Source organism: Cyprinodon tularosa, unplaced genomic scaffold (assembly GCF_016077235.1).
Source record: "Cyprinodon tularosa strain WSP-4 unplaced genomic scaffold, ASM1607723v1 ctg41, whole genome shotgun sequence".
Lineage (NCBI taxonomy): Eukaryota > Metazoa > Chordata > Actinopteri > Cyprinodontiformes > Cyprinodontidae > Cyprinodon > Cyprinodon tularosa.
Genome location: NW_024039130.1, coordinates 783,994 through 811,557, shown reverse-complemented (window position 1 = coordinate 811,557; position 27,564 = coordinate 783,994). Strand labels below are relative to the sequence as shown.

The window sequence follows — 27,564 nt, the reverse complement described above, 5'->3', positions numbered from 1 at the left end:
TTTATATGATGTACAAAATATCACACAGTGATAACTTGCTAATAAAAAAATAAAAACACACAGAAACGGGAGTCCTTTACCTTGGCCTCTGACTGGTGACAGATTTTCCACATATTTTCAGCATTTTTTTCTCATTTTTTCTTTTAACCATTTTTGCCTTTTTTTTCCTTTTTACAGGTTTTACATCATCTTCATCATTATCATCATCCACAATTGTGTTTTATACTTAGCAAGGAAAATGAGTCACTTATGATACTACAGCATTCTGAAATCGTAATAATCATATTTATATTTAAAAAAATGAAATGCAAGAAAGAAAGCAATGAAATGATAGACATTTACAGCACATAATGGTGAGCCTACTTATCATCTACAGCCTGTTTCCGATTTCTTAATACGTCGCTCTGATTTGTCTTAATTCGCTCAGATGGACAGGAGCTTTCACTTCAGGTGAAGAAACCACCTGTAAACCTTTTCTGCACCCCATCTGCTCATTTCTACACTAAGCATTCACTTTTAGATGTAGTGCAAGATGGAAGTAAATAGTTAAGTGTAAAAACAGAACACTATGACCTGCTGAGGATCATATCTATCATTTGTTTTTCTGATGCATGTTAAACTAACAGCAGTGACATGTTCTTTAATCTCACACATCTATACAACACCCTGTTTGGACAAAAAAATATACAGATTAGTATTCAATTCCAGCGTTGCAAAACACAAACAAAATTGTGACCCTGTTTAATTTTAGGGGTCTGTTTAAATATTCTCCACTAAGGGCTCCTTGGTAAAATGTAAAGTTCACCTTAATCTAATAATTATGCAATGTTTTAACTGTTTTTTTTTTTTTTTAGAAAACCATTCCTAATCTAATCTGGCAGGCTCCGTTTTCTGGATTTTAGAGAATCCACATCACATCTGAATGCCATCTTGTCGTGATTCATCAACATCTTTGTTTAGCTTGTTCAAATTAAAAGCAACCAATATTGTCTTCTGCAAACAGATTGTACACATTTAAATGCAGAAAGGTATTAGTAGAGATTTTTGTAAAAGCAGCAACTGAAGAGACAGAACCATTAAAAGCCAGGAGATGTCTAGGTTTTCCCCGGTCGAATGATTTGTTTGAGAGAGTTTATACTTATTACAAGAACTTGGGGCTTTTAATGATCTAATTTTAAAGAAAATAATTAGGAAGGATAAGTTTGAATCTATTGAGAACATTCCTATACAGTATCTAAGATAGCTATTCATATAATGACCCCTTCGGAATCTGCAGAGAAACCAAACTATCTTCAAATTTCCAGCATAACTTTTACCATAAAATACAAACTTCGCTGAAAATATCTGGTTTCTCTGAACAAACATGATTAGACCCGCTCTGGAAGTTTGATGTCCACCTTTCTCATTTTCAATGGGTTTCCCGATGTCTACCATCTATTTATTTGAGGCAAACCTGAACATAATTAAGGAGGTCCTATTTTATTATTCTGCTGAATAGAAAACTGCCCCACAGCATGATGCTACCACATCCATGCTTGACAGATGGGTTAGTGTTCATGCTTTTAAATTCTTGAAGGGTTGAATTTTAGCCTCTTTTTCACCGATTCCCTTTCCTTCATATAAAACTGTGTTCAGGGTGAACACTGACACCTTTAAAATGAAGCACCATCTTCCAGTGTGTTACTTTCAGAACTGGAAAATCTCAGATTATAAAATTTGCTTAAAAGCCAGGTCCATCACAGGAAACCAACCAAATGAAATAAACTTGCGATCAAGTATTTAGTCCCAATCATACTGTTAGTTTGTTGATAACAAACAGATAAAGGTGGTCACATTGTCGTTTGCAAAGGGATGTTTACCAACACATTCTGTGGGGATGTGTGTGTTTTCAGTCTATATTTGTCATTTTAATCTTGTGTAGAACAAAGAAAATCCCAAATGAATTGAAACCCCTGCACCCAATATCTGTAAAAAAAATAAAAATAAATAAAATAAAAACAAATCACTAAAATTATCTTTTAAAAGTAAAGTTTAAATTTATCATTAAAAGCCCCCAAAAGTATATAAGTCAACATTCCTCAAAGCATGCCTCTACAGGAAGCTGAAACTCATCTTTGTGTCATTAGCCCCTGTGAAGGTAAAACAAAAAGGTTAATGACTTCTGGCTGTTCTAAAACACTGAAAACCATGAATAAAACAAACAATAACCCCAAACAAACTAAAGCCACCTTCTCGGCATCAGACCTGCACATTCCTCAGGCCTGAAACAATCAAAACCGTTCACATTCCTTAAATCAAAACATTAACAGCGACTGGTCACAGTCAATGGAATGACTCAACCAAAACAGCCTAAAAAGTGACAACAATCTCACAGAAACACAATAACCAGGTCCCTGATTCAGACTCAAGACTGATGAGGTCTTTTTGTAGCACCATGATTTAAATAGTGCATTCACAAACACACACACACCCACACACTCCACTGTACAGTAAAAAGCACCAAACGGCAGCATCTGTGCCATTTGTAGAGAGCAAACAGGTCAGGCTCCCGCTGCTACAGCTTCCTGATTTTAGCCGTACTTGTAATCTCTATCGTCAGCCTGTAAATGTAGTCTGAGATCATCAGTCTGCTCGCTGTAAAATAATTTGTGTTGTTTCTGGTGGGAAGTGTTGCCTTTAAAGGGCAACACACACAAAAAGACAGAATCTAAAGACGCAGACACAGAGGAATTAAAAACGGGATGAAGTCAAATTATGTCATTTAAAAATTAAAGCTATTCATTTACTGCTTAGTGCCCCCCCTCCCCCCATCTTGTATATATATTACATAAAACAGTTAAACATTCTCCAATTCGAAATATGAAACCAAACAAACACACTCTGCCCAGAGTCTTTGGAATGTGAGACATCGATTCCTAAAGCAAAGCCGGGATCAGGTGTTCCTTGTGAATACTTGCAGCCGTTGCTGCGTTACGTCATACCTACTACTGTGTGTTCGCCAGAAGCACTTCCTCGTCGAACGAAGATCAGAAATGATAGGCGGCAGTGCAAATGTGTTAGTGAAATGTGGGTAGTGTGTCAGCAGCAAGAGCGCACCGGCATTATACACAGGGTGGATTGTAATAAAGATAGGCAGAGGAGAGAGGACAAAAAAAGAAAGGAGGGTGTAGTGTAGAAAAGTGTTGTTTTTTTTAAATATGATTACTTGAAAACAGAGCAGCCATAATTCTTAGGTTGTAAAAAAAGCAGTACAAGATATGATTAGTATTACAAGAAGTCACTGAGGCATCAGAACTGTGGAGGGGGGGAGAGGGGGTGGATGTCCTGTGGTGACGACCCAGCCAGTGGGCTGCAGGACGGGTGTGTGTCTTTGTGTGGGAGAGGGCAGGAGAAATCGGTCCACTGTCGTCTTCAGCCTCTTCTTCCTCAGTTGTGGTTGAAGGACACTGAATGCAGAATCAGACAGACATTGAAAAATGTTAAGAGGGGTGAGCACAAACTACAAAAAAAAAAAAACAATAAAAAAAATATTTCAGTGCAGACAGTTTTGATCTGATAGTAGTCTCTAAATATTCAGCCATTTGTTTTAGTAAATATTTAGAAAAAAAACACAAAAAAATATGTATTTTAGTAATTAAGTTCATAATGTGTCATTAATCAGACTGATGTATATCGTTTACTCCTGATCATTTTAGTGATTATAATTAAAAACAAAATAAAATCCCAATCTCTTAGTGATCAGAAAACCTGAATACTACATAAACCCAAAACCAGCAGACCGTCACTGACACCCAGAACATGGATGAAAGGACACTGGAGTGGCCTTTTAAAAGAAGCTGGCCTTGAGAGCAGAATCCAGGCAAATTAATGGGTTAAGTGGAAGGTAAAGGTGCGGTATGAAGCACACCTATTTCCATGGAAATGTTGAAGCACTGCAAACTTACCTTTGCTGACAAGCTTTTACTAGTATTTTATTTCAAAGCTGCATTTTGCCCCTGCCAAAAGTAAAAGTACCTGTTCCTTTGACCGTCAGTCAGATTGACTGACCAGGAACAAGTTTTATACATCGGCCATAAAACTGACTATTAAATGAGTTAACAGCCTTGTAGTTATTACCATTCAAATGATTTAAAACCATCCAAAAAGAGAGCTGTAAACCTACACAGTACTTCAGTAAGATGCAAAACATCATTTGGATAAGTTGTTTTCACATTTTAATAAGAAGAGATTTGAAAGTTGGCAAACGTTAATTAAACCGACAGATTGTTCTAAACTTTTACATCTCAGATAAAAAGAGGAAAAGAAAAATTGTAATCAAGCACATTGCTTTTCATTTACTCTCATTATTTCTAAACATGTATTTGTAGGTTCCTACTAAAGTGCTCAGAATTCGGACGATATTCACGTGATCGGCTAAGGTCGCCGACCAGCCGGTCATTATGAAGACCACCAAGAGCCAGTCATTGTGTTGTTGAGGAGTTTACTTCTGAGCAGACGCGCATCTTTGTCGTTCGCTTTGGCCATGTTTGTTTTTGTCAGAGTTTGCAAAACACAGGGAAAAAATCACCCAGACAACAGATGGAAGAGGAGACAGCATTCTGAGCTCAGGTAGGAGCAGCAGGAAATCAGTGTGAGAACAGCGGCTGAAAGAGCTCCATAACCGGCAGCCAGCTGCGCCTCCCTCTGGAGCCAAGGAACCAGAGCGGCAGATCCCTGGACAGACAGCGCACCGAGGCAGGGAGAGAAGGCAGCTCCAAAGGAGAGGGAGCAGCACAGCAGAAGTTCTGATATGTGTACCCGGGGTGGAGAGGGGCTACAGCTGACTGAGAAAAGGACAGCAGTACGTTGGAGAAGCCAGTCAGGAAAAATGAGCAGGGAGAGGCTACAGCTAGCCAAGGCTAACCTCTAGAGCAGGCATGTCAAAAGTCGGTCCTCAAGGACCAATGTCCTGCAGGTTTTAGATGTTTCTCTGCTTTAGCACAGCTGCTTCTGGTGGCAGTTCAGAAAAAGCCTCAATGAAAATTGATAGCTTTAAAAGTTAAAAACAGCTGGCACAGATAACAGGGAGCAGTCATGAATCTAAAGCGAACGCTGAGTGAGCTGTAAGTGCAGGCAAACAAGCTTTTCATTGTTTCTGTGGTAACAACAACAACAACTTTACAACATCCGGCAGGGTGACTAACTCTCTCCTTATGTTTCCAGAAGGAGAACACAGAGGCCTCTGCAACAAGCAAATCCTGCTGAAATATTTGGAAACAGAAAAGGACCGTTGCCAACTTTTTCTGATGCAAGTGAGATTATTTCTACTGAAATAAAGAGACTGTTGGATCACATAACCAGCAGCTTCATATGAGCTCATCCCTTTGTACCTGCCATTTGTTATCTGCACGCTCTTTAACTATTTGCCAAATTTACACCTCTAAACTTTCTATTTATTTCAAAAATAACAAGAAATGTAGGTATATTACAAATTTGAGACGTTTATAATGGTCAATGATAACTTATATCATTAGAGACAATATTAAACAGAAACAAGAGCTTGCCAAAGGTTCCAAGGTCCACAATGAATGTGTAAAAACTGGCACAGAGGGGATGCACATGCAATCTTTGATTGTTGCATATTTGCATCAGTGGGCATCAAGGGGTCAAAAGCAGAAAAATAAAAATAAAAGACTATTTTTTCCAACTTAATATTGGATGACATTTGCAAATCTGACCCCAATATTAGAAAAAGTTAAAAGCTACCTTTAGTCATATTCTAATGTAAGCTGTGCAAAAGAAGCTACAAATATTGTCCTCAGGTCATTATTACCCAACAGCCAAACTGCACTCAAATCAAACCACAAATATGTAAAATATGCTTTATCTGTCTCTAAGAAGTCAGTAGCAGACATAAACATGACAAGACGCGGCGTCTTCTCCAGCAGAATGCACTGTTTGGATATGGCAGCCATGGGATGGCGCTAAAGATTAATTTCTAGAAATATGGGAACACAAAGAATCTCATGATTGAAATTTAGTGATTAATGGCTTTAGAAGACGGCTCTAAAAAGTAGTTTTAAATAAAAGTCCTTGCAAAACATTGAATATAAATAACTAAATGATCTAAACCTTCAATATATTTTTAAATATAACAGCAACTTTTAATACAGATGGGGCTCAATCTTCAAAGATTCCAAATAAGAGGAGCTGATTTGCTGCAGCTTTTTATTTCTTTTTTTTTTGAAAATGCAATGAGTGGGTGTGTTACAAGAGATCTACAAAGGTTGCTGCACAAATGTTAAAACGTAGAAACCGGTTTGGTTTCGCCCATTAAAATGAGCAGATTACATGTTACCTGTGGTTTGAAAGCAGCAGTAAATAAAATCTAAGGTTCTAAGTCAGTTTGAGGTAATATTGATAAAAATGGTTTTGAAAAATAATAGTCACAATGCTAAAAATATTTTACAGAATGCTTTACATAGGTAGCCTATGTCATAGTACCGCACACAAAAGTAAATATAAAATGATGAAATGACCCGTGTCAATAACGTTACGGTTTAATATTTTAATAACCATGTACATGTAAAGCAGCTTGCTAAATTTAAGTTTGCAGATTTTCTGCAAAAACCCATACTGTTTACAAAATGTTCTGCACCAACAGAGGCAGTTGCGGACCGGACCACAAGGCAAAGGAAGACGCTAACTATCGCAGAAAAAGTTACGCTTCTGGACAGGCTTAATGAGGGAACCTATGCGGCTGTACGTCGCAATTATAGAATTAATTAATGTTCCGTTCGTTCCAGAAAGAATGAGGAAAATTACATAAGGATGACAGCAGCAATACATTTTAATAAGGACGCAAAAAGGGTTGCAACTATCCGCAACAAGATCATGGTAAGGATGGAGTCTGCATTAGCTTTGTGAATTATGACTGCAGAAAAAAGAACATTAAACTGGATATGAACGTTATCTGTACAAATACTAGAACACTATATCAAACTGACAGCAATGACATTTATGATAGGGAAGAGGAGGAGGATGTAGATACCTGGCAATCAATGACTGCTGTCCTCCTAGTAGCAAGCTCATTTAATGCTGGCTAAGGCTGGTTTTAAAACTTTAAGAAACTCTTTGGACTTAAAAATGTTTCTTGGAGAGACCGCCTCCGTCAATACTGCTAGAACAGAAGCGTTCATGAAAAAAAAAAATTGAGGAAGGAGGATATAAGCCTGAATACGTTTTTAATAATAACTGTAAAAAATTACTACCGATTTTGTCTATCATGGGTTCTTTATGGAACATAACCCCCTAAAAAACAAGGGTTCACTGTAATGAAGAAGAATCAGTTAAGGAAGGTTGGCAGAAGCTCTCTCTTAAATTATAAACACAAATCACTTTGCCCCCCCTTTGAAGATCTGCTCTGCACATAAAAACAGATTTGCACCCGTTTAAAGATTCACACGTTTTAAAGATCAAGTCCATGGTGAGCTCAATGTCCGAAATCTTCAGAACATATTTATGTTCTTTTTAGATTAATTAAATCTGTATAGATACAAAACGAGGCCTGTGGCTTGCAAATTGCAGTGTTAAACTCTGACTTTGTTTTTAAGAGCTGGTTAAAAACCCAATGCTTTGCAATAATCCATAATATTATGTTGACACCATCCATCTTACCGAAATGACAACAGTGGATTCAGACAAAAATCTTGGCAAGTGCGTCTGCGCCAGCGCTGGCGATGAAGGGCTGTGAAGGATGGAAGGCCACGTCATGAATGGCCTCGTCGTACTTCTTCCTGTGTGCGGTTATTTCCTGCACGCACGTCCTGTTGTCCAGCATCCACAGACGCACTGAGCAGTCGTGGCCTGCAGGAGGGAAGGAGCAGGTGAAAGGAGGGAATTGTTTGATAACCTTACTTTAAAAATCAAAATGTCTCATGCTCATTGCCTCATTTGTTTGTTTTTTTATTTATTAATTTGTACTTTCATGATCTGATTCTGAGAAAAAAGTTAACTGAAAATAATAATAAAGCAAAATGTATTTAAAAAAACAGGACAGTTCTAAAATATTAGGCATTAAAAAATAAGAATTTAAAACCATCTAGTGTATATTAATTAAATTAAAAACTCATATTTACTTCCAGAGACGAGGTAAGTGCCTTTAGGGTCTGTGGTGAGGCATGTCACTGCATCCAAGTGTGCCACCATAGAGTGGACAACTTTACCTGCAAAAAAACAAACAAAAAAAAGAAATCAGCAAGCTTGAATCAATCTTTATCTCCAGAAGATTTATGTTTTGCTTATGAAATAATCAGGCACCAGTCTTGTTGTCCATGAAGCAGATTGTACGGTTCTCATGTGCTGTGATGGAGACGGGCTCCGTCGGGTGACTCACGACGCGATTAATTAGTTCACTGCCTACAAAGAGGACATACGTTCAAATGATTAATTTATGAAGATTATTATTTTTCAGTCTTAACATGTTTCAAAATAAGGGGAGGTCATCTGTATGAAAAATGAAAAGTTTAGAACCTCCTAACATACCATCTTTTGTCTGCGTCTCTAATGCAGCGATGCTCTGTTCCGTGTTGAGGTCGTAGAGCAGCGTCTCACCGCTGTCGAATGAGACCACCATCTGGTTGGGATCGGTGGTTACAAAGGCTACAGAGGTGGGTGTTCCATGTTCTAAAAAACAACAACAAAAAACAGATGAGTGGAAGACTACTGGATAATAAAACACAGGCATACATACATGAAGTTTTATTAATACAATACTATTATGCCTTTACTATCAAAGGCAAATGGGCTGTATAGGCAGTTATGCAGCAGATAGGCACTGACATATAAAAGGAGGGTGGGCTACCAATCACTGCTAAATGTTTAGATTCTATTCATATCAGTAAAAAGTGGAAGACATAAAGTCTGTTAGAAAATGATGCACATCAGGCTTTAAGCTAGCCATCCGTAAATTATATGGCCTTTACTATAAAATGGACACATTGAACAGTCTGTTTTTCTCCCGTAAACTTCACTCAAATGTTTAAAATTCGAGTTGTTGCGCATCCAGTCATCAGCATGATGTGCTGTTTGCAAACTGGTAAGCCTGAAACTTTGAAAAGTTTACGAAAACTCATTGAATGCCTGACAACTATAGGATTATTTTGGAGGTTTTTTGTTCTTTGGGACAATACTGTCCGATAGTGATGGGCTCATCAGGCATCATGAAGCGTTTAGGCACATTTGCAAACTGGATTGATATTGTGTCAATACTGTGTCACTAAATACTGACACCTGCTGGACATTTCAAATTCCTACAGGCAGCCTCTTTGGCAGACGAAACTGACACCGATTTGATGACCTATCATATAATTTAAGCCATTGTTTGCTATAATGTGTTATTTCATATCTATAGTTTGAATTGAAAATATGTTTGATATTTTTAGATGCAATCCATAAATGTGAACATACAACAGGAAAATGTAAGTAAATATGTAAATAAGGATATTTGTGGACTAGGATTTATTTATTCACATTTTTTCCAACATTACTGATAAGGAGTGTGTAAATTTAAGGAATATGAAGAGATGGAAAAAGGGAGAACCAAAGAGAATGCAATCTCCAGCTTCTTCCAGAGCAATCAGATAAGAAATGTGACTTGCATAAAATTTTGTGTTAAAGATTACCAACATTGAATTAGCAATCACTGGTTTCAACCTGGAATTACTGGGAATCTCCAGCAATATTAATTTAAAGTAAGTTATCAATTTAGAACTCTTGGTTTCTTTCCTATTGTTATTTCAATATGTACAAGATCCATTTTTTTTTGTGTTTGAAAGAATTTAATTCCAACTCTGACAGTTAACAATTCCAAGACCAGCAGGGATTATAACCCAAATTAGCCACCCCATGCCTATCGTTCCCTAACAGGAAAGACAACTGTCAATTAACCCTATGAAGCTTTCGCCGCAACGCCACGCAAAGCCTGAAGTTGTGGTACACCAAGGTGTACAACCTATGAAATATTTCTAGCCAAAAGCCTGATGCCTGTTCAAATGTTTTTTGCAGAAACTATAATTCTTATTCATTACATTAAAAATGAAGAAAGCTTGATATGGATCCCACTGTCCAATGAAACATATTACAAATGTTTTAGATTGTGAGGTGCAACCTGTCAAAAATAAACCATTTGATCAAATTCTAATGTATTGAAATAAATGTGTAACGTTTTATAAAAACACGAAAACAAATTCTTAAATAATAAGCTTGAAGGAATACATTGATTTCCATATTGTCACCCGAATATTTTCTATTTCCTTCTGAGCTGTTCCGTTTTAAAAGTCGCTGCAGTTTGCTTTACTGTTTTCCTTTTGTTTGTTTCGCTCTCTATATTTAGCTTCACAAAGCCGATCTCTACCTCTTTCTTTATTAAAGACAGACAGGCAGGGAGATGAGTTCTGAGGACTCCAGAGACGAATCGTGCCATCGGCAGAGCATGAAGCGAGACGATGGTGAACAGAAGAGTAGGTCAGACCCCAAACGCTGTCCTCATGGCCTTCCAGCACGCTGCTCTGGATGCCAGGATCTGAAAGAAGATTGGAGAATATCTTTTAAAAACATCACACACAGCATCGGTTTTCTATACATTATTCAACACCTCTCAAGAAATTCAGACTGCTGTAGTCTTAAGACTAAATTCATATTTTATACACAAAGTGAGAAACAATGTTGTTTTTTCCTTTTGCCCCAGTCTCCTAAATGGACAGCAGATGGCAGGTTTTGTCAGTTACAAAACTACAGTTTGTATTCTATAAGGAAACTAATCTCACTAGATATGTAACCATGATTTTTAACAAGGTTTTTCTCTAAATCAAAAGTTTTCTTTAGTCTACAAAATTTCCATTTTAAATTAAACTGCATCTCCAGGTCCACACTAAAAATGTTTCTGTATTTTTTTTTTTAGAAGATTCGTCTGTAGAAGACAGATGATGGAGTAAGGAATGATATATGAAAACTCAAACATAAAGCTTAATCTAGCAGCGTTAGAATAAAAATTTCTCTTGGGAAAATCAAAAATTGAAAAGCTACCAGTAATCACATTTAATGAATTGTAATGCCATTTATGGCTAACCCTGCTTTACCCATAAAAACATAGAAAATATTTCTACACTTTATAACAAGGCAAAGGGCCCCATAATGATAATGAGGCCATAAAGTCTCACCATAGTTATCATAAGGATCCACGTTCAGGTCAGGCATCTTCCAACACCGGACAGTTCCGTCCAAACCTCCGCTGTAGCAGGACTCCCCATCCTCACTCGTGGTCAGAGACAGGACGGCTCCACTATATCATTATAGGCAAATGGCATTAGATTGTTTAATGGGTGAAAAAAAGCATTTTTACAATTAAAACTCTGGAATTAAACACACCTGTGTGCCCTGAAGGTGTAGATGGGCTCTACGTCCAAAGCTGCGTTCCTGTGAAGGGAAACAACCTGTTAGCATGCGCTTTATACTTCGTAGTAGTCTCTGCTGTTTTAGGTCTTCTATGAGAAAGTATTCAGACATGTTCACTTCAATTCATTTCCTTTGGATTTTTATAAATACCTATGGCAAAAAAATTATTGAAAAAGAGTTAAGTGGAAGGAAAACTATAAATGTTTTACATCTTTTTACAAAAAAGAAAAAACAGGACCCATTACTGATTCCATGCAATAATTAAGTGCAAAAAAAAAAACATATGTTATCAAACAACCTGTCTATATGCAGTTTGAAGACAGCTGTTGTACGAAGGTCTTTGGAACATTGATGAAAATGCAGCAACATAAAGAGTGAGGAATGCAGCATTTAGGTCAAGGAAAAGTTGTGGACGAGTTTAATCTAAGCTTAGGATAAAAACTAAAAAAACATGCTATAACTCTGTAAACCTGCTAGGACATGCATGTCCATCTTAACTAACAGACCTGGTAAGGAGAAGGTTATCAGGTGTTATGGATGAAGTTACAACTTCACTGTTAAGAGATCAGATAATGCCCGTGTTTTAACGCAGACAACCCAACAACCCCCCCCCCCCCCCCCCCCCCCCCCACCCACCCTACCCCCCCCCCCCCCCCCCCACACACACACACACACACACACAGACCCTAGAAGTAGAATAACTTATAAAGGGTCATTGTATTTTCTTCTATTGCGGGGTACTTACTTTTTTGAGTGCATGGCCTTGTTGAGGTTCCACAGTTTTAGTGTACCATCCTCAGATGCAGTGAGCAGCACTGCTTGGTTAGGATGAAACGTCAACGCCCGGATGGCGTCAAAGTGGCTGCGCAGCGTGAAACGAGGATTCCAGGTCTTCTTGAAGTCTTCTCTGTTGTCCTGCATCTGATGAGAAAGAATCCAAAGAGGAGACGTGCATCGTTATCGAATTAGGCTCAGAGTAACCCACTGCAGAGCTTTGACCAGTTCAGGTGCGTATTTACATCTATGGAGAGTTCATTGTCATTGGCAACAGTGAGATCTGCCAGTTCACCCAGATTCATGTCGCCACCTCCAACAGCATCCATAATAAAGACGTCAGAAGAGAATCCCAGAGCACCACCTGCAGGTTGAAGGTAGACAGTACAGCCACGGCTCAATAAATAAAGAACTTTAGAAAGTTGTGCTTTTTTTTTATCCTAGGTGCTTTACTCCCACACAGTGTACCTAGGATACTATTTACAGGTGTAGAAGTAGCCTTGCAAGTTTATCCACCCACCCACACACACAGGTTTAAAACTAAGCAAACTAAATTTACAATTCTGTGTCCAGGCTACATCACCATGTGTAGGAGTATAACGGTGGTACGCTTCTTGCTGAACCTATTAGATGTGAAAGGCTTACCTTCCCCAGAGCGAGCCTGTCCTGATACAGATGGGGGCGGAGATGGTTTAGGAGGAAAGTCCGACATCAGGCCTTGCAGCTTGTTCCTGCGGTTCTCTGAATCCGGCGAGAAGAGAAGAGAGAAAACATCCCGTCATGCCGAAAGGTGGAGAAAATAGGGAGGCCAACGGATGAGACGAATGCAGGGAGCAGAAAAGTAAAAAAAAAAAAAAAGACCCACTACATACCTTAAATATGCATATAAGTCCCTCAACTACTTTAAATCCACTTTTATGGGAAAGAGTGAAACATCTACTAGGTGTATTTATGGTTGAAGGAATGAAATGTGAGCACATAACCAGAGAAGGCAGCATGCTTGATCACCTTTTCAAACTGCACAATAAACATGACAAAGATGGCAGCCACACAGATCTGAAGGTCGTGAAACAGGACAGAGAGACAGGCAGTTGGGAAAAAGAGGCTGGTTTTATTGACGAGAAAAGATGCGGAGACACAACAGGACGTAGGAGGTAAAAAGGTGAGCAGGTGGAGGCAGAGAAGACAGTCGGCAGTGATCCTGGCAGTGCTGACAATTATGGTAGCGGCGTACCTATCTCCCGTCCATCACCCGAGATCCGGGCCTCTCCCGCCCCCTCCCCATCCTCCCCTGAGCCCAGAAAGTCAAATTCATTCAGGGCGTCCTCTGAGTCATCTTCGTCCTCCTCATCTTCAGGGTCCAGATCTGTGGTCATGGGCTCTGAACTTATCTGTACAGGGGAAGAAGAAAAAAAAAATAGCATCACAAACAGCTCATTGTAACAGCATCAATCAGTTTCAACTCATTGATCTCACCTTTACACGGGATTTTTTGTTTTTGCACGGGCCGTCAATGCAATCGGTAGCAATGCCTTGGAAATCATCTTCTTCATCACTGTCTTCCTCGTCATCATCCTCACAGCCATGAAGGAAGGGGATCTTATCGAGCACAGAGCTGCCCCCACTTTCCTTTGAGCATTCTTTACCCGCATTTCTGTTAGTAAAAAAGTTAAGTATTAAAATTTAACACTGCAAAAAAATATCATAAATGTGTAAAAATGTATGCAAACTAGAGCCCACAAACAAACATTGGTTAGTTAAAATGTTTGAGATAATGTATACCTGTAGCTAAGCTATGGCAGAAAAGAAAGGCCCTGCAGAAAATAGTGAGGGGAGCCAAGTAGCTTGCTAAAATCAGACTGGATCCAATTCTTAGCTGCTGCTGAAAAATGCCTCAGATTATGTTCAAACAGATTTTGAATCAGACAAACAATAGCAAAAAAAAAGGGACCCTTCAATGTAAAAACTTCAATGTATATTCTAAATATAATTCTTAATGACTGTGCTATCAGTCAGATAAAATCAGCAGGACTGACAGGTAAAATATTAAGACTTAAACTTTTCTACATTGTATCCAAACAAACCATTTTCAGTGCTTAAATGTTTGAGCTGCAATGTGAGTTAGTTCTGCTTTATAAAGGTTTTCACCTCATATAAAAATCTAATATTTCGAAATGGTCCTTATAAATATGCTAAATTGTATTGCAGCTGCTAAAGCAGCAGCCGCCATTAGTCCTGTTTTTTTCTGCGTAGCTAGTTCTGTCCAGGCTGCATCTCACCTTAGCACGCTGCTACATTAGTGTATGTAGAACTTTAGGCTAAAAGTAGCATTGAATGTTTCTTCTAAGGACGTTTTAGATATTGTATTTTTCTTGTAAGGGCGGTTTATATTTTCTAAGGATGTCCTGTTGGGGTGTTTTATATCTTAAAAAAAGCAAAGGTGTTTGTTGTTTTTTTTTTGTCTTTGTTTTATCTGAGTCAGGATCCTATTTTAAACAAAGCTGAATTCAGAAATCCCAGGATAAGAGATAAAGCCAGAAACTACAGCGTGATCAGTGCATCTGTTCCACGAAGGTCAACCCAAGCTGGTCCAGCCATCTCAAGCCAGGTCAAAGTAATCAAGCTAAATGGAGGTCTGTCTTTTTCTTCAACAGACCCTGAGATCACAGATTGACTGTTTAAAAAAACAATAGCGCATCAACTATGATGTCTAAACAGCCTAACAGACACATTTCCAAGCGAGTTTAAGTGTCATGATTCAAGAAGTTACTCAAATGAACTACTAACCTAAAAATGAGCAGTGGAACCCCGTATGTTACAGTACATAGAATATTGAGTACTTCATGAAAGTTTATTAGAGTGAAAAACTTTATTAAACAGCAGATATCATATTTATCTTTTTGTTACATCATTCTGTTATCCCCATAATTATATCTTACCAATAACATTAGAGAATCAAGTATCAAAGACGCTTCTTTTGTGATGAGTAGCCTACTTCGTGTTGTTATGTAAAATATTGTCGAATCCCTCCTTGATTCAGTTGAATTTTCCGGACTTATCGCTTAACTTGGTTAAGTAACATAGGGCCACAAAGCAGGGTTACTGGGTTATCGATACAACTTAAGGCTTAACTCTTGACTTTCCGATACCACAAAGCTGGATTCATTTTTTGTGAGGCTAGTCACCATGGTAACATACTCTGCCTTTCACTGAAGAACCAATTTAATTCAGAGCGCAAAAACACTAACAAAACAACGTCACGACAAAAGAACTTGCAAACAAACAAAAAATGATAATGTGTAATCAATCCAGGAAGAAATTCCTTGTCCAAAAAAAAAAAAAAAAAAAAAAAAAAAACATATCGAACTTTTAAGGATGGCTTTTTCTTTGTTTTTTTTTTTTTGCCATTTTCAAAAGATTTCCAGGATGTCAAAGACCCAAGGGAGCCCTGAAATAATGTTTTGAATTTAGAAGAGAAGTTGTTGTTTTTTTCTTTTTTTAGGGTGATAGGATGAGGAGCTCAGTCATCCAGGGAGGACTCAGAGTAGAGCCGCTGCTCCTCAATGTTGAGAGGAGCCAGTTGAGGTGGCTCAGGCACTTTGTTAGGATGCCTCCTGGATACCTCAACTGGTGAGGTGTTCCGGGTATGTCCCACTGGAAAAAGACCCAGAGAAACATCCAGGACACACTGGAGGGACTATGTTTCTCGACTGGCCTCCAGAGGAGCTTGCCCAAGTGGCTGGGGAGAGGGATGTCTGTGCCTCCCTACTGAAGCTGCTACCCGCGTGACCCGACCACGGATAAGCAGCAGAGGATGGAAGTTTGTGTTGTTTTGTCTGTATGTATGTAGTGCATGATGTATGACTCTAAAGTACCACACTTCATCAATAAAACAATTGCTGACAGAAACTTGGGATTTGTTTTGCATCAGATTCCCTGATGATTAGATGGTCCCCGGAAAAGGACACAGTTTCTCAGGCATTATAATGTGTGCATTTACAACTCATACGTCACTTTTGCTAGCAGCTGCAGCAGTAAAGAGGACTCACTTCTTAATTTGTTCTTCGATTTGTCTGACCAACAAGGATTCTCCAGCTGCTCGAGGTTCTGGTTCTGGACAGCTTTCGCTTGGTGGGGGCCCATTAGCCTCTGGGCTGCTCCTCCCAAGCAGGGACCGCACTCGTTTAGAGCGCATGTCCAGGATGGTATCTGAATAACCCACTTCCTCCAAGTACCTGCATTATGGGGGCAGGGGAACAAAACATCCATCAGGATGGTTTATAAATCAACACAAATGTCCTTGAATCATTTGTGTCTCCTTGATGTAAAGTCATGACTTACTTGCGTAGTAGCTGACGGCCCTCTTTCCAGGACATCTGATTGGCTGGCTCAGAGTCCATCTCAGCTGGTCCGTTGGGAACTAAAGAAAATAAAGTATGTTGTAATGTAGATCACATAGTTTATCCAAATAAACTGAATAAGTTAAAGGAATACCTTGATCTGCCTCCATCTCAGGCTTCTTGTCTCCAGGACTCTGGTCATTTCCTGATTTCAGCTTTTGATGTTTAGCCCTGGATGTCCAACAATAAACCACAAGAGCAATATTAGAGGAAATAATACTCCTTCTGTAAAATATTATGACTTTTAGAGAAATGCAAAGACATCCTAAAAGCTGCAAAGGATACAAAGAGATCAGATTATTGTTATGTCCTTCACCTTTCTTGTTTGAGGGCGTACTCCAACATTTTGATCCGCCTCACCAGGTCCTGTTTCATGTTTTCCTGGCCTTTCCTCTCACCCTGCAGGAATGCCACCTGAGCCTGAAACACATGAGAAGGCAATAAACCAAACAGACCAAATTCTGTCAGATAAATGTACTGTTTAAAATGCATGCATAAAAAAAAACTAAGTTTACTAACAAAAATATTTAGTTAAAAACAAAAAATCATTTGAGCAGTAGTATAACTACATCCTGAATACAAAAAATACAAAATACAACAAAAAAAAAGAAACAAACTAATATAAAAAAAATCACAATGAAACTAAATAGTAAAAGAAACAAATCAAATCAACCCTTGGCAAAGACATGGATCATTTGGGCCAAAATCATATTTTGCTATAAATGCAATAATTTTCTCCAGCTGAAACAATGAGGAGAATAAAAAAAAAAGAAATTAAAAATGACAAGCATTTAAAACACATTTTCGCATAAAGCCAGAGGAATAAGTCAAAGGGTGTTGAGGGGAGCTATTTTATACCATTGCTGGCAAAGGTCTGATTGCACAGCTGCAGGAGAGTAAAAACAAGAAACAGACCAGCAGAATTCAAACACTCTTGTAAGACACATCCTTCCCTTCTCGTTTCCTGTCCGTTTCCTTCCTCCATTATCATTTAACTCCAAACTTAAGGAAAGAGTTTTCTTTTTTTTTTACAGCCCATTCTGTCCATTTATCAAACACGGGGATTTGAGAGGAAACAGCAACATTATAAGGTTTCCTATTTCAAGGCAAGATAGCTTTAAAGGCTTTTCAGCAGGTGGTTGGGCAGAGTTCACTGCATTACTTTAGGCTTTACAGATCTTGGCCTCTTTTCCAAAGAATTAGTGTAAGAAAATATGATTCCAAATAAAAGTGGGTTAAAAAGCTATAACCCAGTTTCGACTTGAAGTATTTGCAAGCACAGGACTGTGTAATAGCATTGCAAATTTCCTTTCTTTCAATCTCTGTACCAAGTCGAGTCAGAGCATTAATGGAGCTTACTTTACAGCCCATTTCTCCCCCGCTCGCCAAAGTCTGTCCCTGACTCTCTTCCTACACGCAAACTCACTTCTGTAAAAGTAGAGCAGTCTAAAAATCGCTGCCTCATGGGGGACACGTTCGGCCTGCTCCAGACTGCAGACCTTCCGGAAGGCTCACACAAACACAGACAGTGTGTCATGATTAAGAAGGGCCAGTGGAACATGGGCTAATCTGCCGAGCAAACCTTGTTGTTGCCGAGTAATCCCGATTTAAAGCAACGTGGTTTCATTGACTTATCTAAAGGCTTTGGAGGTGACTGACAAAGTTCAGACGTAAACACTGAAGGTATGATCTCTGAAATACAGACATGTCGGTGCAATTTAAAGAGGAACTAAAATGATAAACGGAGGCAGGTTTGGGTAAGAAACCTCTTTATCATAAAGGGACAACCATGCAATAAAATATTTACAGTATTTATATGGGCTCATAATGTCTGGTTGCTGTTAGCAGCATGTTTGATGACCTGTTTTGCAATAGATGGAAAATGGTTTCCACATTAACCCAAGCAGAGGGCTGTTTGAGACATCATTGGGTTTGAAAAGGTAACTTCACAAATAATAATAATAATAATAATAATGACCACAGTGGGGAAGAGGGGACTTTGAGACACATAAATGACATTGACCCAGTCCTGTTCTCAATCCATCTCAAAAGGCATGCCAAAGATTGTTCTGACAAGTAAATGCAGATATCAACTCGCCAAGTTCATCACTTCTAAATGATCCTATTCACCATTGGTTTTCCCGATTTCCAACTCTCAGGAATCTTTCCACTTCACCCAGAAAGAGCAGGATACAGGTTTTCACTCCCACTAACACAACAGACAGGCCCCTACCTGCCCTCATTCCCTGATAACCAGCCCAGCAGTCCAACACTCTGCTCCTTGTTTCATACTGGCAACCTCAGGCCTTCAAACCACAATACCGACCGACTCACAGGCGATTGTACGGATCCAATTCATTCATATGTAATTTCAGGCTGGCTTCAGTATAGATACAACTTTTAGAAAATGAAAAAAACCTCTCCTTTAGAAGAATAAAAGTGAGATGCTATTTGCACATCACTTTCATTTGTTTTGTTTGGGGTTTTTTTAAGTTTAATGAACACTGAAAGGAATGTAACAGAATTATACCTTTCTTTACTACTATTTGAAAAGACATTAAAACATTTTTTTGGATAGGGCAATTTTGATCCGGATCTCACTACTACAACTTTATAATCAAAATAAAAGACTAAATATTTTCCTTAAATTTTCATTGAATAAGCAGTGTTTCTGTTTTATTCTGTTTATGCAATAGTAGTTACTGTACTTTTCCAGATCTCCATGTTGTTAGATCATTATCTCAGTTGGTTGATCATCCTTTGATAACAGCAAGGAGCCTCTACCAGAGGTGGGTAGTAATTAGCTACACTTAGTTACATTTACCCGAGTAACTTAAAAAATTTTGTTTTACTGTATTGTACCTTAACTTGAATAAAAATAGTATGCAGTATCACTATTCTTACTTGAATAAAATGTCTGGATACTCTACCCATCATGAGTTATGTTACTCAGTGAAGAAAGAGCTTGTTTTAAACAAAAATGTGCCAGAGACGAGATACTTTTATTTTTGTAATCAATCCTATTGGTTGTATCTTACTTTCTATCTGCTGCTTCATTTGGAGGTCCAGTGAAAATCCAATAAACAGTCCACAGCATCTTGTTATTGGAAGCAACGTAACCTATTCAAACCTCTTGCATTACATACTGCAAGAGATTACTTGACAATTTTATGACAAAATACATTAGAAAATATCTATTGAAAAGTGTTTCACCTGAAATTGTGATAGCATAATTACTGTATGCCATATATTTTTTTATTTTATTCTTTGAAACAACATAATTTGCGTATAGCCTTCTGTTTTGTAACTTTATACCATCATGTTTTAATCTTAATTTAGATGTTATGATCATGAGGACAAGTAAATTAGTTACTCTTACTTGATACATTTTTTGGACAGCTACTTTTTACTTTTACTCATGTAAACCTATGATGAAGTACTACTACTCCTACCTGGTTACGATTATTGGGTACTCTACCCAACTCTGGCCTCTACTAACACAGCTTAAGCTAGTCGTTTGGTTAGAGAAAACAGTGACAAACACAACAACACTGAAGAGATTTCAGATCCACTGACATATTATGCCAAATGGACCTGAATATTTTTTCTTTGAGTTTGTTTTAAATCAGCTAAAACTCGGATTCATCTCTATAGCCATTAGCCCTCAACCTCTTTAAGAATTTCTTTCCATTCCCACATGTTAAAATTTGGCATCTTTGTTTCTAGCAAGGAAACCTACAGCTTCTAATTTATGTGATACGTGTCATGATACTTGGGTCACAATACAACATTATCACAATACTGCAAATCACAATATAATGTGATATGTTACCCTGCTATCAAAATTAAATGTACAGATAAAAAAGTGCTGTATGTGTTCAGCAGAAGATATTGATCATTTAGTTATTTTGGTATCCACATTGTTTGGGGTTCAATTCAGTCCATGTTTTCCACTGTGACTGTGTCAACAACAGATATGGCCCTGCGTCACATAGCAAAAGGGCTCCTCTGGGCTATAATGGCGGTGCAGCGGTAGCCCATTTTCCCCATGTTGTTTTATGTAAAAATACTTTTTATTCTATATTAGGAACAAATCGATCTATATTATATCGGATATTTTCCAACAGCCCTACTTTTACCTGCTTGTTCTGGGGGATCTTTGATTATTAAAAAGGACCAGAAAAACTATAACCTGATGAACTAAGATCAGGCAATTAAATGAATAAGCAAAATATTATGAATGTATAATAACAGGTCTCAAAGTACTGGTATATGTGTGAATAGTAATGTACCATAATACAATCTAACATTTAAATTAAAAGTTGAAGCACTGTTAATTAAAGGGCAACAGCATTAGGTTAGCATTAACCAGAGCCCTGCTAACGATGCTGTGCTTCCACTAGCACCTTGGTAAAACTACCAAACCACTCGATGACAAAAGGAACTTTAATGAGAGCACACCTATCCTGCCATCTGATCTCTCTTTCCATTCTATCTTTTCTTTGTTGTGACCCGTTAATGCTGACCTTTCCAAAATACTTTGTCACAAGGACAGCCGGCACAGGTTGGGCCAGTTTTGTTAGCTCTTCTCCTGGAGCTATAGAGAAGGATCAAGAGGAGCTTTTCATCTCTATAGGCCATCTATTTACCTATTTTTATCGCCCTTGAAAAAAAAAAAAAAAAACATAAGCAAACAAGTAGAGCAACAAACCTTTCAGGGACATATAAAAGTGCGCTGGTTAAGTTATGGAAGGCAATACAGCAGGTAGTTGGGCGTAAAAACATAATAAATGTCAAGAAAAGTCTCACAAGGTGCAAAGGTTGACCCTTATCAACAGTATTTTGAGAATGTTTCTATAACTCTTACACTTTCTCATACCGAGCCACGTTAAAACCAGAAATTTGAAGCCATTTTATTGAGATTTAAGAGAAAGCCCAACACAAAATAATGCATATTTTTAAAGTAGTTGGTTCATGCTCTAGATAAAAATCTTTAAAGTATGATTTGCATTTAGAATTCAGCCCCCTTTCAATCTGATACCCCTAAATAAATCCTCTCCTGGTGTGAGGATTAGGTTATGAAACAATATTCAAAAATGTAATTATCTACATGAGATCTGTATAAGATCCATCTTTAGAAAATGGAAACAAGATTTTGCAATTCAAGCAAACTCAATTGGATGTGCAAGGAGAGGCCGGTAAGTAGCCAGAGTTTTTGACAGGAAAGCTTCTAATTGTGCCCTCTAAAAAGCTGACATTGGGAGAGGAAAGCATTGGGTTTCAAAAAGCTATAACCTATATAAGCAACGTATAAGAATTTGTGTTACGGGTTTGCCAAAAACAATGTAAGGGACACGGCAAACACTCAAAATGTGTACTAGTCAGATGAGACCAACATGAACTTATAAGAAAAAACAGTACATGTAGCAGGAAAAAACAAGCTGGCACATTATGCTAAAAAAAACTATCTCTATGTTTTGAGGACGGATGGCCAGACGGATGGTGCTGAGTACTGGACAATTTTGGAAAACCAGTTTAAGTCTAAGGCGAAGTTTAACTTTCCAGCAAGACAACAACCTTTAACATAGAGCCAAAACTTCCATAGAATCATTTAGATCAAATTAGATTCATATGTTAGAAAGCTCCAGCCAAAGCCTTAACAACAATCCAATTGAGAATCAGAGGCAGAACTTCAAAACTATTTTAAAGGGCGCTTTCCGTCCAACCAGACTAAAAACTGGCTGCCTGTCCAAAGCTGCAAGAAACATAAACAAAGAAACCTCACAGCTGTGACTCCAGCAAAACTTGATGCTACAATATTATGGCAGGGGTTGCATGAATAGAAACTCATGCTACACATTTCATTGTTTTGTTTATACAGATTTGGTTTTTTTTTCTTCATTGATTTTGAAATAATGCGCTACCTGCTATCTGCATCATGGAATTCCAATCAAATGCACTTGTTTGTGTTTATAAGCTCAGAAAAATGTGAAAAAATACCCTGTATCTGAATACTTTGTCAAGGTATTGCATAAAAGAAAATGAAAATGTAAGTAGGTAGAAAGAATGGTTGCAAATATTGCAATGCTTACAAATGGGGTGTGTGTCGAAGCTAAGAGAGTGGAACTATTAATTAGAGATGTACCCAGGGGCCCTAAAGCCCACAGTAAACAGGAACTGAATCTATCTGGGTAACCACTAATCTATTTGCTCAAAGTGACATGGCTAACAAAGAAATAAGATAGAAATATTTTTTATTTCACAAAACTTTTTCAAATGTTTAGCAGTAAGCAACCACCTGTCCTTCCTGCTGCTGTCCTGAGTTTGACATGAGACATCCCACCTGACTCAGAGAGGCGGGGCGACACTAATTACCGGCCTGTCAGTGGAGACAGGACACCACAGGTGGCCTCTTAGATGAACAACACGCTCGCAGAGGGAACACGTAGGGTGGTCTTGCAAAGAAACGCCATGCTTCAAAGATGTCAAATAAAAGTTTCACAGCTTGCAAACAGAAAGTCTATATTCTCTGTTTGATAGTCATGTTTCTTCTTTTTTTGGTATTTTTAAGACATATGTGGTTCATTTATATTACTGAAATTAAGCACACAAGTTGCCACGTGTGACAGCATTTAGGCTAAATATACACACACATACTCCATGTTGTTAATTGTGCAGAATGTAGCCAGCGGGAAAACTAACTGGCATGTTGAGAGCTCTTCAAACATGTTGGCAACAAAAGCCAGAAGCCTGTGGGTGTTAAAATGTAAGCTAGGTCATTTTTTTCCAACCCCACAGTGCAGTGTTCCCTTTTTCATTCCTCCAGCTAAGGACGTTGTGCTAATTGTACCTGTGAAGCCAAATCATGTGACGTAAATACTTACAAGCAAACCCAGCATTAGAACAGCCTGTTGGACATGGCGATGACCCGTTACTGATTTCTGTTCTCAGTTTCTCTTCCTTGTGGCCAGAAAAGAGGCGAGCTCTGGCAGTTTGTTATCGTGGATCCGTATTTTTTAAGATTCCTATTTATAACTATATAGACCTGAATCAGGGGCAATTTGAGAAGCAAACTGTGTTTTTAGATGCTTCAAAAGAACAGTATCTCAAGATGAGATTTTTTTAAAAGGAAAACTGTTCCAAGAGCGGTGCAAAAATGCAATTGCATATATTTCTCCAACTTTTTCTTAGCCTAAATCAGTTTGCCAAGTAAGTTAAACCTTGCCTGGCAAAGCTGCCTCAAATTTATGCAGGATGAGGTTTGTGAAAAGACATTTATCTTTCACATTTGAATAACTGGGACCACCATGGGACTCAGGGTTTGCTTAAGGGCATTTTTATACCCACTGACTCACACATAGGTTGTCCATGACATTTTTACCCATTGAAATCAATGACCTTTCAAGTTCTAGGCCCACTCATCTAACCTAAAGGCAGACGCTGTAAGGATTTGTAAGCTGCTGATCATTTAATATCGACATGTTTTGGCCTAAATTTTCCCCCGCACCAGTGAGTCATTTATGTGCATGCCAGTTCAGGGGTTGGGATTTAATCTGAGCGCTTGCACGACATACAGATATACATTTTACTGAGGATGATTATCATTCTGGGAATCGTGTCTGTTTTTATGTTTACATTTAAGCTGGGGGAGTTTTCTCAACAACTGATAAAAGCTTAAACTTTGACATTTTTACTCCTATAATAGCATAATTTCATAAATAAAATAAGATTATTTAAAGACACTGCAAATTGGGTCGATGTAATTGAGGTATAACAGGGTTTTAAAAAGTTAGTTTTGAAACCTTTAAAAATTTCTGTCATGCTGTTTTTACCCAGTCCTTCCCATGAAATGTCAAAGACTGACCTTCAGATATATGTATCTTTTTTTAGGTTTTATTGAGCATTAAAAAGGCTCCAGTTTGTTGCTGCATACCAACATTCAGCCAGCTTGAAGAATGTAAACACACTTTCCCCATATTTAGTAAAAACAGAAACCTATCCATCTATAAGTATATTTAGTCACTTCCAGCCTGTCATTGTTTGGAAATAGGGATAGGAAAATAACCAATACCTGGCTTTAAAAAAAAGCAGTCATATGTCTTCACATAATATTCATAGAGCTACTATGCCATTCTCTGCTATTGGAAATAGCAAAGGGAAAAGAAAGACTCCCTTTACCCTAAAGCAGGGGTCTTCAACGTTTTCCAGGCCAAGGACCCCCTATTTATATATATTGTATAAAATTGTGTTATATAAAACTGTACCTATAGCCACTCTATTACAGATAAAGTAATGTAACGAAAGTAATTTCTTCCTGGGATTATTAAAGTATTTCTGATTCTGATTCCTGGTTGATGGGACAGGTGTTATGAATGAAACGGCAGAAAGACATCTTCTGCATCTATTTATGTTTACTACAGTGTGTTTAAATCATGTTAAAGTGTATTTAAAGACATTTCAATTAGTGGAAAAAATTGCAGGGGGAATATAAAAAAAAAAGTCTAATCTACTAAAACTTTTGTTACCCCCAGGAAGTTTCTGTTGAAGACCTCCGCTCTAAACTATAGTGACATTTTCTGTTCAGTAAGCTAAACAAACACTTCTACTATGCTTATCTCACTTAACCATAATGCTCTTTTTTGTTTCTGCATTTTTTTATTTTATTTTTTTTCCTACTTGCTTTGATTCTGTTTTATTTTCCGATATTTTATTCATGTAAAGCACTTTGCATTGCCTTTGTACTGAATTGTGCTATACAAATAAACTTGCTTTGCCTTTAAAGAAAGTCATGGCATGGAACAAAAGACTTAATAAGAGACTATTTCCAGTTGTGGAAGAGAGAAAAAACAACAGACAGCCAATATCTTATTAAGATAACCCTGTTTTAAATACATAGGAGAGCTACATGCAGCATGTTTGTTAAAAAAAAAAAGCAGATGGCATGATAAAAGCATTTAATAATCAAATGAAATATTTCAAATTAAAACGTGTCGTTGTAAAAAAAATTATTGTGTTTTGAGCACCACTATAGATCTATCTGCATTTCAAATGAACATTTAGTTAAGTAAGGACATGATCTTATAAAAAAAATAATAATAATAACTCAATAATGGGGTGATTTTAAGGAGGATTTGTTTAATAATCGGTAATTCCTCTGCGTGCAGTTTGGCATGAATGTCTGAAAACATTTTAAATAGCTGTGGCTAGGAGGTGTCTTTAAAAAAGAAAAGAAATCAAAGTATAAGAAAGGAAACCAAAAGTGAATTGTTTACCTCGCCTTTTTGTTTGTCAACTTGCATTTAACCAGCATGAATAAATGCTCGTTAAAACCTTGTTTGTTTAATTTATGAAGGAGAGTGGTAGCAGTTTCCCTTCTTGCTAACATTAAGTGGTACACTTCTTTATATTGTACAGTAATAATGCATCCTGGTCGATGTAATGTGTAGCCCATTAGCATGCTGCCCCTCTGACAATGATTTAAAGGAATATGGGCGCTCGCAGGGCAAAGATTATGATTCTGTAATATATTTTGTTTCATGCTTATTTGGATGGGAGAGTAACAAACGCATGTTTTGTTATTTTTGTTTTTTTAAGAGAGACAAATTTACCCTAAGTTCGTCCCTCTCAGCCTCCCAGCGGTATTTCTCGGCCTGGAAGCGTCCCCACTCGTACTGGATGAAGTGTAGGATCCCGGGAAGCGTCATACCCGAGTCCCCGTCCTGCGCCTCTCGCGGCAGGAACGACCCGGGAACGGCGCCGGCTGCCGCTGCCATTGGCCCGACTATGGCACCCGATGTCGTCTGGCCCGGTGCCGATTTAGGCCCGTTAGGGTTGCGCCCCGCTCCGCTATTGCCGTTACCACCGCCTCCAGAGTTCGGGTTTGGTCCTCCGCCGGATCTGTCCGCCTCCATTTTAACCGTTCAACCTCTCGCCAGGATAGTTAATAGAAACAACAGTCTTTATGAGCAAAAAAAAAAAAAAAGAATTTACAAGAACACCACCCCAAACCCTTTACCAAACCCCGCTGAACACTACAAGCTGCCCTCTATTCTTCCTTTTCTCACACGGTACTGGGCCGAATTACTATTCAGTTGGTAAAATACGACCCTTCCGCTTTCAAACCTTCAGAATAAAAGCTAACCCTAAAACTTTACAGAACATCGTATTTCTTAATTGGTCGTGAACCACTGCAACCGCTTCTAATATATATATTTTTCACAATTATTTAAACAAAAGTATACCAAAATCGGGCTATTTAATACAATGCTTCTTGTAGTTTGGTTGTGACTTTTATTTTGTTTAACCTCTTCCTCGCGTTCGTGCAGGGTTTTAAAAGAGGACGACAAATAACGGGACATGTCTTGTCTATTACACACATAAGCGTGTCACCAATGGGGCATCATTTCCTGCCATTTTGTGAGCAGAATTCCTTTCTGAGATTAGTAAAGCATTATAAGGTCAACAAAAACTTGACTTCCGGTTTCGCTCTCTTTTCACAAACAAATCTTATGTTTTATTCCTCTTATGCACAGTTACATTAAGTCGGTCAAATCAGTGGTTCTCAAACTTTCCGTAACAAGAATAGGCCAAACCAAATTTCAAGCCCTACTTTTTCTTTACATGCATATAAAAGTATTCCCTTTTAATTTTTCCAGTCAAAAAAACCCAAAGAAAACAGAAAAATTGTTTTAGAGAGCTACAGTAACAAACATTGAAAGGGATTTTAGCAGAATGAGGCTTCTGCTACGTAAATATTCATTGAAACCAATAAAACCGAAAAGTCCAAACAAAAAATTTCAAATTGGCATACTAGTAATAGATATGAAGATGAGCAAGTTTAGTTTTTTGCAAATTTTAAAGTAAATTTCTCAGAATGCATGTAGAATCGATAAAATAATCTATTTATTAACTATTTTCTTTTTTTTCCCCTGTCGTCAGAGCCAGACAATTTTTATGA

General features: G+C 38.0%; 1 protein-coding gene across 1 annotated transcript; it reads right to left on the bottom strand.

Moving 5' to 3' along the window:
* Window positions 1-168: 168 nt before the first annotated feature.
* Window positions 169-26,688, bottom strand: strn4 (striatin, calmodulin binding protein 4). Its single transcript, XM_038298561.1, has 18 exons — window positions 26,216-26,688; window positions 16,924-17,027; window positions 16,702-16,778; window positions 16,549-16,627; window positions 16,257-16,442; window positions 13,684-13,861; window positions 13,442-13,598; window positions 12,853-12,948; window positions 12,453-12,571; window positions 12,179-12,354; window positions 11,407-11,454; window positions 11,199-11,320; window positions 10,394-10,561; window positions 8,524-8,664; window positions 8,299-8,397; window positions 8,118-8,204; window positions 7,657-7,845; window positions 169-3,446 (listed from the first exon to the last, which is right to left on the bottom strand). Exons 1-17 carry the CDS (start codon window positions 26,516-26,518, stop codon window positions 7,676-7,678), a joined length of 2,310 nt encoding a protein of 769 aa, XP_038154489.1. The 5' UTR covers window positions 26,519-26,688; the 3' UTR covers window positions 169-3,446; window positions 7,657-7,675.
* Window positions 26,689-27,564: the final 876 nt, after the last annotated feature.